General features: G+C 39.0%; 1 protein-coding gene across 5 annotated transcripts in view; it reads right to left on the reverse strand.

Annotated features, from left to right (window-relative positions):
• The window catches only part of NDUFAF5 (NADH:ubiquinone oxidoreductase complex assembly factor 5), a 32,958-nt gene that overhangs the window by 17,999 nt on the left and 1,986 nt on the right, over positions 1 to 12,973 (reverse strand). For 4 of the 5 annotated variants that reach the window (XR_008654528.2, XR_008654527.2, XM_055265653.2 and 1 more), the window contains exons 2-6: positions 12,532 to 12,572; positions 11,232 to 11,295; positions 6,613 to 6,660; positions 4,863 to 4,966; positions 1,011 to 1,050 (exon numbers count right to left, since the gene is read on the reverse strand). Coding sequence is in view for 3 of the 5 variants with exons in the window: in XM_055265653.2 (XP_055121628.1) it covers positions 1,011 to 1,050; positions 4,863 to 4,966; positions 6,613 to 6,660; positions 11,232 to 11,295; positions 12,532 to 12,572 (297 nt within the window). In the remaining 2 variants the exon portion in view is untranslated. Of the gene's footprint in view, positions 1 to 1,010; positions 1,051 to 4,862; positions 4,967 to 6,612; positions 6,661 to 11,231; positions 11,296 to 12,531; positions 12,573 to 12,973 lie in introns of those variants that run through there. The other variant, XM_063633988.1, reaches the window with a different exon arrangement.

A 12,973-nucleotide genomic window follows, 5' to 3' on the forward strand; every position in this document is an offset into this window, starting at 1 on the left:
TGGCCAGGCTGGTCTCGAACTCCTAACCTCAGGTGATCCAACCACCTTGGCCTCCCAAAGAACTGGGATTACAGGCATGAGCCACCACGCTCAGCCCAGGCATCAGTTTCTAATGAGCAAAATAAATATATCTCGCAGAGCTATTTAACACAAATATAAAACAGAGCATAGTAAATGGAAACCAGAAAATCATACGTGTTCAGATATGGCCATTATTATTTTGCCCACCAGCTTAGTAATGATGTCATTTTCCTCTTCAAAGTGCTCCAGTGGCTCTGAATTGCATAAACTCCAAATTCCTCAACCTGACACTCAAATCCTCCTAAATACTGTCCCAATACATCACACCTCACTTCCCAGCACTATACTAGTCCCCGAAACGGGTTTCCTTTTTGTTCCTTAATGCTGATGAGGCTCTTGTGCCTCTCCACCTATCCTATGATTCTGCCTTCTTAGAATGCCTTCCCAATCCAAACTTTATCTACCCTCTAAGGCCTTGCTCAAGTACTTTCCTCTTGAAGCTTTTCTAGGCCACGTCAAGCCACAGGGATCTTGTTCTCTCCTTTGAACACATACTTTTTACCTGCCTCTCACCTGTCTATTGATAAGCGTCAATCGATAAAAATTTACCTAGCACTCTCTGAGTATAAGGCATGGAGAAAATACAAATAGAAATAGGTAGGTTCCTACTCGCAAAAAGTTTATAGGCAACTAAGGGTAAGAAGAAATCTACATAGAGAATGTCTTTATGATTTCAATATTATTTTGCACAGTTCCTAAGCTTTTCATAAATATTTAAAACTTATCTCTACAATTAGATTTCCTAAATTCTCAGGGGAAGGAGAGTTGCCCAATGTACTACTAATATGCCAAATGGCACCAGATTTCACCGAGTCCTTTCCTAACTGTCAGACCTATAAGTAAATAGTCTGTGAAAACAGAAACATCTGTAGGTTTCTAACAATAAAGAAAATAACACAAGATAGTTGAATGAACATAAGTTTTCTTACCTGCTCAAGTGCTCTAGGAAGGTCATTCACCCAATGCAAACTAAAATATGAAAATACAGATTTGTTTTAGCTTAATTGGCACAATTAATTAGTAAAATTATCACCAGGTTAATGATAACCCATAAAAAGGTGTTAATTTTGAAGTTTAAAACTGCATATCCAAATCCACTGATTGTTTTCATGCAGGTTTTAAAATTATAAATATTCCTAGGGGAAAACCGTCCTTGTGTCACAGCAGAAAATTCTCCATGTCAATATATCACTTTGCTTAACTGAAAGAATCTGATAGGATTATTTTCTAATTATTCATTACTGAATCATGTAAAAGTCATTCCTACTTAGGCATTTTATCTAAACTGTGCTATTCTGAGACCTTATTCGCAAATAGTAGTAAAAATGCTCAAAGAAGCCCATCGGTTAAATCAATTAAGCTACAGAAATATAGTATTATTCTAAGTCAGACTTTCTTAGAAAAAAAATTATCTGCAGATCTAAATTTTTTCAAGGCAAACAGTATAACTCATCAAAAGTTTGATTCTGTGAGTTTTCCAATAATATCCCATTTTTTAAAAAATCAATTTTTAAGACTTTATTTTTAATTATTTTTTGGAGCAGTTTTAGGTTTACAGCAAAATTAAGAGGAAAACCCAGAGATTTTTTTTACATACTCCTATTCCCACACATGCACAGCCTCTCCCATTATCAATATCTCCAGAGTGTACATTTGTTACAACTGATGAACCTATACTGATACGTGATTATCCCCCAAGTCCATAGTTTACATTAAGGTTCACTCTTGGTGTTGTATATTCTAAGGGTTTGGACAAATGTATAATGTCATATAGCCAATATTATAATAGTATCATAGAGTAGCTTTACTGCCCTAAAAATCCTCTGTGCTCCACCTATTCATCCTTCCCCCGCACAACCCCTGGCAATCACCAATCTTTTTCACTGTCTCCAGAGTTTGCTTTTTCCAGATTGTCACAGTTGGAATTATACACTATGTAGCCTTTTCAGATTAGCTTCTGTCATTCAGTAATACACACTTAAGTTTCCTCCATATATTTTAATGGCTTGACAGTTTCTTTTCAGTGCTGAATAATATTCTGTTGTTTGGATATAATAAAGTTTATCCATTCACCTACTGAAGGACATCTTGGCTGCTTCCAAATTTTGGCAATTATGAATAAAGCTACTATAAACATTTGTGTGCAGGTTTTTGCGTGGATGTAAGTTTCCATCTCCTTTGGGTAAACACCAAGGAGCATGCAATCGCTGGATCATACGGTAAGAGTATGTTTACTTTTGTAGGAAACAACCAAACTGTCTTGCAAAGTGCCTGTACCATTTTGCATTCCCACCAGTAATGAACTCCACATCCTTGCCAGCATTTAGTGTTGTCAGTGTCCTGGATTTTGGCCATTCTAGTAGGTATGTGGTACATCCATTTTTTTAAGGTGATAAAAACAAAAACCAGAGCTGTATACACTGAAACTTAATCTCTCAAATTTTTCTTTTTTTGAGACAGAGTCTTGCTGTTGCCTAGGCTGGAGTGCAGTGGCGCGATCTTGGCTCACCGCAACCTCTGCCTCCCAAGTTCAAGCAATTCTCATGCCTCAGCCTCTCGAGCAGGTGGAATTACAGGCATGTGCCATGACACCCGGCTAATTTTTGTATTTTTAGTAAAGACAGGATTTCACCACATAGCCCAGGTTGGTCTTGAACTCCTGGCCTCAAGTGATCTGCCTGCCTCAGCCTCCCAAAGTGCTGGGATTACAGGCGTGAGCCATCACGCCCGGCCCTTGAATTTTCTTTTGACTCTACTCTCACCTAGAGTGTAGTCATGCATGACAGCGAAAGTCATATTCTCAGTCTCCTTAGAGTATGGTCACACTTTTTTGGTAGAACTGCCTCCCCTTATGCTGAGTTCCAGGACAGAATTGAATGTCCATTTCAAACCATACTGTGTTAAGCTCATACTTATCTTTCCTAATGCTTTTCAACAAGCATTAGATACTTTAAAAACTAAGGAGCTCATATGATAAACTCTATCATACTTATGGGAAAACAGAAAGCAACAGAATTAGTCACCTGCAAATAGCAAGCAGATGAGCTAACATAAAAACTCAGGTTCTGACTCCCTGCCCAGGGTTCTTTATAGACCAAGGCTCTGCGTATTTTTCATTTCATGACAGAATGTGAGTAGTTTTCTAACTTTGTTCAGCACATCTAAAAAACCAGGGAAGGAATTACACACTCACGAAAGAAAACATCAAGGGTGACCAGCTTTCCCAGAACATAAGACTTTCAGGCCAAAAGTGGCAAAGTCCTGGGCACACCTTGATGACTCGTCACCCTAAAAACAGCTATCAAAAGAGTTGAACTGGACGTGGAGAGCCTGTTGAACTTCTGAAAGAAAATCTATTTGACTATAAGACAGGAGAAATAAGATACCACAAAGATGCGTTATTTGAGGACAGGATCCCTAATTCATTTTTGTATTCACCCAAAAATCTGGCTCAGTGTCTTGTATCCCATAACCTATTTGATATATACTTGCAATACATGTTTGTGCAACATATGTGAAGGAAGATAGTAGAAAACATAAAGGGAAAAGAGTAATCTTGAGAACTACATTCTGGTGCAGAATTATTATTATTTTGAGACAGGGTCTTGCTCTGTCACCCACGTTAGAGTGCCGTGGCATGATCACGGCTCACTGCAGCCTCAACTTCCCAGGCTCAAGTGATCCTCCCGCCTCAGCCTCCCAAGTGGCTGGGACTACAGGCGTGTGCCACCTTGCCCAGCTAATTTTTTAATTTTTTGTAGAGATGGCATTTCACTATGTTGCCCAGGCTGGTCTCAAACTCCTGGGTTCAAGCAATCCTCTTACTGCAGCCTCCCAAAGTGTTGGGATTACTGGCGTGAGCCACCGTACCTGGACAGAAGAATTAAGGCTAAAGGAAAACTAGCTGTCCTACATTTGCCAGAATGAGTTTATGATTGTTGGGAGCAGGAGTTTGAAAGAGTATATTCTATGCTCTCTGGTGGAGATAATATGATATAGTGCCTCAACTTTTTTTTTCCCCCAACTTTCCACAACTTGCTAAACTCATCTGTGATAGAAGGGTTTTCTCCCCAATGTAACTTATTATTTTGGAATTGCTCTAACATTTGAATATATGAGCCAATATGCTCTTTCAAACTCCTGCTCCCAACAAGAGCAATTCCAAAATATTAAGATGTATTGGGGAGAAAAACCTTCTATCACAGATGAACTTTAGGAAATTGTGGAAAATTGAAAGAAAAAAAAAAGAAGAAGTTGAGGCACTATATCATATTATCTCTACCAGAGAGCACAGAATATTTCTTTACTAGAGAAATCTCATTATTTATAAACCAAGATAACTGGTTTGTGGTTTTTAAAAAAGTTATTAAGAATGTATTCCATTATCTATATGCTTTACCTTGTCATAGCAAAACACCTTTTTTTTTCTTTTTTGAGACAGAGTCTTGCTCAGTCACCCAGGCTGGAGTGTGGTGGCACAATCTCGGCTCACCTCCACCTCCCGGGTTCAAGCAATTCTCCTGCCTCAGCCTCCCAAGTAGCTGGGATTACGGGCGCATGCCACCACGCCCAGCTACCTTTTTTGTATTTTTAGCAGAGATGGGGTTTCAACATGTTGGCAAGGCTGGTTTCAAACTCCTGACCTCAAGTGACTCGCCCGCCTTGGCCTCCCAAAGTGCTAGGATTACAGGCGTGAGCCACTGCTCCTGGCCTCATAGCAAAACTTTATGGCATGAATGATCTATTTATAACATACGGTTTTTAAAAAGTGGATTACCAACCTTAAACTGCTAACCACCAGGTCAAATGTATTTTCTCTGAAGGGAAGGAATTCTTCATCAGCTAAAACGCTGACAGTAGGTATTTCTGTTTCTAAGGAATTTTTCTAATGGTAAGAAAACAAAAGATCAAAATTACATTTATGTAGAATCTCAATTACTAACACAATCACTGTTTGTTAAATTGAAGTCAATGTTATATTTACTTGGCAGTTTCTACCCTCCTTCCCAAAGGTGACACAGAGAAGGCACCCAAAAAGCATTTCTTAAATGACTTAACATCAGCCAGAAAAAATGGCTAACTAGTGGAAACAACATAAACAGGATACCAACCTCACACCAAAACAAATCTCAGAAAGCTAGAAGTTTGGCTGGGCGTGGTGGCTCATGCCTATAATCCCAGCACTTTGGGATGCCAAGGTGGGCAGGTCACTGAAAGTCAAGAGTTCGACACCAGCCTGGCCAACATGGTGAAACCACGTCTCTACTAAAAATACAAAAATTAGCTGGACGTGGTGGCACGCACCTGTAATCTCAGCTACTCGGGAGGCTGAGGCAGGAGAATTGCTTGAACCCGGGAGGCAGAGGTTGCAGTGAGCTGAGATCACACCACTGCACTCCAGCCTGGACAACAGAGCAAGACTGTCTCAGGAAAAAAAAAAAAAAAAAAAAAAGAAGGCTGAAAGTTTTAGTGAAACAACCAAAGTACTAGATGAAAATACGGGTGGACTGGATATTTTACCCTTAGATGAAAAAGCCTAGGTAAACATAACTCAAAAGCCAGAAACTGTAAAGGAAAAGACTGATATATTTGATGATAAACTAATTAAAAACTTCTATTAATACAAATCAATAAACAATGTAAACAACTGAGGAAAATATTTACAACATATACAATGAAGGATTAATATCCCTAAAAACCAAGCTCTTACAAATCACCTAGAATAAAAACACATGATAGCTAAAGAGGACAAGGTGCAGGCATGTCACAAAATTATTTACAAAATTCACAAGAAATACCAATAGTCAAAAGATATCAGCAGCTGTCAGACCGACCCAGATGAAAAGGCTGGCCCAGTGTTGCCAAAGCAAAGTAGTAAAAAGTACCTTTGTCATTGTTCAGTCTTTCTAAAGGCAGTCTGAAGATGTACGTCAAAAAATTTTTAAATGAACATCAAAATGAATCCATAAATTCTGCTACCAGGAATTTATACCCAGGGAAAAAATAAATCAAACATACAATGTGGCTTCACATAAGGATTTTCACTGCAGTGGTTATTGAGAAACTAGAAATGTAACTGCCCTTCAATAGAAAGTTTAGCTAAATAAACTATGGAGTATTCATATATTAGAATACCATGTAGCCATTTAAAAAGATGATATATGACACACACATGTATAAATTCACTTTAAAAAGATGATATATGACACATATATGTATAAATTCACTGACAAAAAAATGATGTGCTGTAGATAACATGGAATATTAGCATAGTAATGTTCATATACAGTTGTGTGTTTGGGGGGTGGGGACAGTTATATGTCTGCAAATGTGGAGACCAAGTGCCACCAATGGTTGCCTCTGAACAGTAGGACTAGGGATGATTTTTCCTTTGTCCTTGATATTTCCTGTATTAGTTCCTTTTCATGTGTCAGAAAAGAAAGCTAGTTTGAAGGAAATAAAAATAAAGAAATAAAATACGAGAACACACATCACGAGATTAGAAACCGACAGTATTAAAAAGCTACCTACCAAAGCATTTTCTGCAATGTCGGCTTGGAAAAACTTTCCAATAGTTTCCTGCAATGGAATAACTAAAGCTGAAACAAACAAATCCAGCCACAAACAATCGCTGACATTTCTAAAGGTAAAGGTGTTAATTACATTTTAATTTTCAGCTTTGTAAAGGTATTTTTCTGCATAAAACCAGTATGGTACACAAATACTTTTAATAACACATATCCTTTGCTATATTTAACCATATGTAATAAAATAGAGAACATGAGTATTCGTATTCAACATTCTAAATTTACTACCCTGGGTGAGGGCTTCCGTGTTAACTTTTCCATGGCATAACATGCTAAGAGCTAATTTCCCCACTCCTGTGCCACAAAGGACCTGCAATGAGTTTCCCGCCTTTTAATTGTTCATCCAAAGAGTTTACAGAGTAAAGAAAGACTTACAGATACAGAGGATTAGGGGTGAGGTTTAAGTGGTTCCATTTTCCCTGTTTCACCTACCCTCTCTCCCTTCCAAAAGGAAAGGAGACTGTGCTATTTCTGCACCAGAAAAACACTTTCTTTCCCCCTCAGCCCTCTTTTCTCCAGGATCCTGCTCTCTCCATCTCCATCTCTATCAATCTTTAGTCTCTGTCTTCTGTGTCTCCTTCCTTCACCTTACAACAAGCACACGCTTTCCAATTACAAAAAATCTCCTCCCTCTAGGTACCTTCTGATTGTTTGGTTTATAATCCACAACTCTACTTCTTCCTAGATTCTTTCTCCCCATTCTGGGTATCTCTTCGCTTTTACTGCTCTGCTAACACTATCTGCAGTCTGTGCTCACTGCTCTCAGTCCTGCTTCACCTGACCTCTTTGAAGCACAGCATTGTCAACGGCCTACTAGAAGCTTCTTCAGAACCTTCTACTCTGGCTGCCCTCCTCTATTATAGAAGCCAATCCTTTATTACTTTACCCACACCCACTTCCCTGCCCGAAACTTGGAAAGATTTCATGCTACCAACATGATGTTGCTAAACATAGAGCTGGGAAGAGATGTGCTCAATGGCTCTCATGAGCCAGCTCCAGCATACTCCTGTGAGGGGTGAAGAATTAGATCGACAGGATTATCTATCCCTGTCTCCCACTTGAAAATTTGAACTAAGAGACTTCGAGATAATGGCAGAGGTCCCTGGAGTTGGAAGAACATTTAGACTTCAGGGTATAGGCAGTGGTATGCTGGCTCTTGGTCAGGGACTGCTTTGTAGCATTTGCCAACTTCCATGGTATAAATATTCCCACCAGGGCTGATGTCAAGCTATCAATATGATGTCACAGAATAGAGGTTGGGAAGAGATGCTAATGATTGGCTCTCACAGGCTGGCCTAAGCTAGCTTCAGCTCACCATTGGCTGTAGCGTATTCATATGGGGTCACACACACTGATGAACACTACTACAGATAGACTACAGGGAGTAAAAAGAATGAAGGCAACCAGACAGCATTCATGTAATACCAGAGTGCATGCGAACAGGAGGAATGTTGTTATGGTGTTTCAAAGTTCTCAACTCTTATGAGGCCTGGCTCTATTTCTGGATCCCTGAGTTACATAAGAGCCTCTCTGTAACAAATGTCTCTGTGTTTAAACTGGCTTCAGTGCATTTTTGCTTTCAACAATCAAAAGATACCTTACTAAGACACTTTCCATCTTACTATTCCTGGCATCTTTATTGGCTCTTCCTCTTTCTCCCAACCCTAAGTACAATTGCAGAAGGTTCTTTTCTATATGCTTGCCTCAGAGAGTTTACCTATTTCTATGGCTTCAGTTGTCACTTCTGAAAGGGACTTCCAAGTAAGAACTATAGCCTCCTTTGACAGATTTACTTTGCCTCACTTAATCCTCTCACCAACCTTTTGAGATGGGTATTATTGATCATATTTTATAGAAACTGAGGTCTGGAGCAATTGATTGGCCCAAGGTCCGAGTATACACAGACAGTGTCAGAGCTGAAGTTTGAAGCCCTGACTTCAAGTGAATGCTCTTAACCTCAATACCCGAATTCCAGTTCCACATTTCCAACTACCTGCCAGCTATTTATACTAACATATTCCATTGCCATCTCAAACTCAGCATATCTAAAACAGGAATGACCCCGTGCTCCTGGCCACATCACATCCCCTGAATTTTCCAGTCACAAAAGGCATAACTTTAACTCTAAAGTTATCTTGCAATAGTCATTTAATACATCTTCATTGTGATTTAGGTACTAGGATTTAGTAGTGATCAAAAATGAGCAAATCCAGTAAGAGAAGAAAGACACCAAATAAACGTACATCAGGAGCTCGTAAGTGCTATGGAAGCAAATAAAGCAACTAGTCAGCAGAGAGCAGAGGCACTATTTTCTAAAGCAGTCACGGGAGGAATCTTTGATGAGATCAGCTGAGTAAAGATCTGACAGGTGAGCAAGTAAGACACACAGATATCTTGGGGAAGAGCACAGAGCAATGCTCTGGCCTGTCTGAGAGACTGCAAGGAGGCCAGGGTTGCAGAAAAGTTGGGAGTGAAAGGAAGAAGATGGGATCAGAGACATGATAAAAAACCAGAATCCTGAGGGTCTTACAGATTAGGGCTCTGGATTACTACTAAATTAGATGACAAACTAACAGTTCTGAGCAGAGGACTGACAATGATTTGATTTGTGTTTTACGAGGATTACTTTGCCATGACAACAGACTGTCAGGGACAAAGGTAGAAGCAGGGAGACCAATAGGAGGCTACTGCAATAATCTAGGCGAGAGGTGATGGTAGCTGAACAGCATGGTGATGGGGAAGGTGGCAAGAAGAGGTAAGAGTTTGGTTGTATTTTGAAATGCAAATAAAAGCTGCTAACGGATTAGATGTGGGAGAGAAGGATATAAGAGGAATCAATAAAAATGTTTTTTGGCCTGAGTAACTAAAAGAATAGATTTGCTCTGCCTACCATATGTGATCAGTCATCAAGTTCTGTTGATGCTTCCAGGTCTCTCTCATACATCCCATCATTTATATGTGCTGGCTCTGCATGAGTGGCAGGACTTTATTTCTCATGCCTGCAATGCCTTTAACACAGCCTTCTAATGTGTTTCTCTCTCCTTTCTCTTCCTCAATCTTTCTCGAATGCCATCCCCAGATTAATCTTCCTTAAACATCACTATATCACACCCTACAGCATTCTATCTCTGTGCCTTTCCTCCTGCCATGCCCTGATTTCCAATGCTAGGAACCACCAACTCAAATTCTTTCAAATCCCAGGTCAGATTCTGTGCCCCTTGAGAAGCCTTGACCACATGAACTCCTACTGATTTTTTCCTTTCCCTTAATTCCTGTTGCACTTTAATGACTGCACCATTTCTATGGCATTTACTATTGCCAATAATAGTGTTTTAGGAGCCTCACCACTCCCTTCCTCACCCTAGAAGAAGTCTATGTTTTTATCTAAGCAGATTTTATGTAGAAATTCTACTTTATGAGGCTGGGCACGGTGGCTCACGCCTGTAATCCCAGCACTTTGGGAGGCAGGCATATCACAAGGTCAGGAGATGGAGACTATCCTGGCTAACATGGTGAAACCCCGTCTCTACTAAAATAAAAATACAAAAAATTAGCCAGGCATGGTGGTGGGCACCTGTAGTCCCAGCTACTCGGGAAGCTGAGGCAGGAGAATGGTGTGAACCTGGGAGGCAGAGCTTGCAGTGAGCCGAGACTGTGCCACTGCACTCCAGCCTGAACAACAGAGCGAGACTGTCTCAAAAAAAAAAAAAAAAGAAAAAAAAGAAATTCCACTTTATGGCCGGGCGCAGTAGCTCACGCCTGTCATCCCAGCACTTTGGGAGGCCAAGGCAGGTGGATCACCTGAGGGCAGGAGTTCAAGACTGGCCCTGCCAACATGGTGAAACCCCATCTCTACCAAAAATACAAAAATTAGCCGGGCGTAGTGGTGCACCCCTGTAATCTCAGCTACTTGGGAGGCTGAGGCAGGAGAATCGTTTGAACCTGGGAGGCAGAGGTTGCAGTGAGCCGAGATCATGCCACTGTACTCCAGCCTGGGCAACAGAGTGAGACTCCATCTCAGAAAAAAAAAGAAATTCCACTTTCATCTTTGTGTCCAGCAAAATATTGTATACATAGGAGCTAAAAGAATAAATTAACGTCTTTATGGTCTGAATTATAAAGTGCAAAATACAATGTTATAAGCATTAATAAAACTACTTATATTTAATGATACAGAAAGATTTCTAGTCAACTGATAAAATTAATATTTTTCTAGCTAAAAGTTAGTCACATTTTCTGTATGAATGCCAATCTGATTTTTATGGTAATTATAAAAAACGTGAACAAAGTGGGAACAAAGAGAAATATATCTTCTATAGATTCAAATAAATTATCGGTAGAAACATAATATATAATGGATTCAGAGAAAAACCCTTTAAGAAAAAAATTCTAAAGACGGGAGAAAACCACCATTGATTCTACCACTTAAAAAAAAAAACAAATTAACAATTCTGATATAATTAAAATCTAAATATGTTGCAAGCTAAACTGATTAGGAAAGTCTTTCTTTAAAATTAGCCAATGTTACTTTTCAAAGTAAATTAAGTCATTGAATAAATATACCTTATTCAAATACTGTGCAATGTAACCTCTTCCACAACCAAGATCCAAAGCAAGGGGGAAATTTCTAAAAAAAAAAGACACAGAGGTTATGCTCTGTCCATAATACAGTCTATAAATTAAGAATTTTTTTTCTTAAGTAAAATCATTTCAGTAAACACAACTTCCAGAAGGTTACATCATCTGCCTTTTCGGCCTCACCTTACAAACTCTATATACCAGAGCCTACAGTACAAGGCAAGTCTGTCTGCTAGCTATTCACAGGACCTCGTGATGAGCCAGCTTTCCACTAGGTGGCTCCATGATGTGGACTCGAAGAAGAGATTTAATGAGGATATTTTAACTCAATAATACATCCAGATAAAGAATGCAAAGAAGCTAACGTAAATTAACTTGAAAATAACTGACATACTTATCAATAATTATCCCTATTTCTCAGACTTGTTGAAGCAGTGGAATACTTAGAAATCATCATGTGAAATACCATTAAGTATTAATGTTAAACTAAAAAATAAGAACTTAAATAATAGTAAAACTTTTACTGAAAACGTACCAGGTTCAAAGTACTGTGCTAAGTGTCTGAAGCTAAGTAAGTCAAACCAAGTACCTCAACTAATAAGGGGCAGTCAACACTTGAATTCAGTCAGTCTGAATCCTGAGCTGGAACTATTATCCTCCACGCCATGCTGTCTCCTCTAAATATGCTATGTTATGCTACATTGGTACAGACATCTAATTGTAGGCCATAGGTTTAAAAAAAAACAAACCTATAACAAGAAAACTTAAAATTTTATCTACTAAGAACGTTCTTCCTGAAAAACAGGAACAAAAAGAGCCACTTTGCAATTTGTTTTTAAAAAGCTTTGTCAAAATTATAGTAGATAGCTGGAGAATCCCTGGTGGTAGATAACCTTATTTACCTAATGCCCTATATCATGATGATGAACACAGGCAATATGGCACAGTTAGGTACAGAGGCTTTGGATGTTAAAAATTCGCATGTTGTTAAGTATCTCCATTTTTGGAGCAATCTTTCTACTACTTGCTTTTGGCCAAATCAAGTGGATTCAGGCTTGGAGATAGATAGGAGTTGTGCTTCCACACATTCTTTTCTTTTTCCAGGCAACAATGAAGAAAACATTTGCTCTCCAGACAAGAAAAAGGAGACTTAGAGTGATTTAAATCACCAGTCCGAGTAAATTCTTCCAGGTTCTGCCATTTCAGATAGCAAATTCTCAGCATTTAATCTCCTGAATTTCCACTCAAAAGTTGATGGTATCGTATTATGATCACCACCACTTACCTGGGTATGTCATATACACGGTCTGCGATCCGACTTCCAACCTGAAAGATTACACGAGGCGTAGGTTAATGGAGAAGTAACACTCTTTTTCCAGTATTCAACAATCCACAGATTACTTATGTTTTAAAATAAGTACTTCCCTTTATCCCCTTTTCAATTTCACCACAGGAACTTTCTTCTCAAATCACCAGGAAACAAAATTGAGGCAATTTATTTCAGAAGTGAATTTCATGAAATCAAGACTAAATGTTCTTAAAAATGTACATGTATATATGCACACACACACACACACACACATATATGTGGCTTTTACATTCCATGTGACATAAGATCACAAGGATGAAAAGCAAAGGGAACACAACGGGCACATTATTGTCCATGGATATTAGCATGAGGTATATAAAGTGAAAAATTAGTTGAGGTTTATTGTAGATGAGTATGT

The sequence above is a fragment of the Symphalangus syndactylus genome, chromosome 24 (assembly GCF_028878055.3).
Source record: "Symphalangus syndactylus isolate Jambi chromosome 24, NHGRI_mSymSyn1-v2.1_pri, whole genome shotgun sequence".
Classification (NCBI taxonomy): Eukaryota; Metazoa; Chordata; class Mammalia; order Primates; family Hylobatidae; genus Symphalangus; species Symphalangus syndactylus.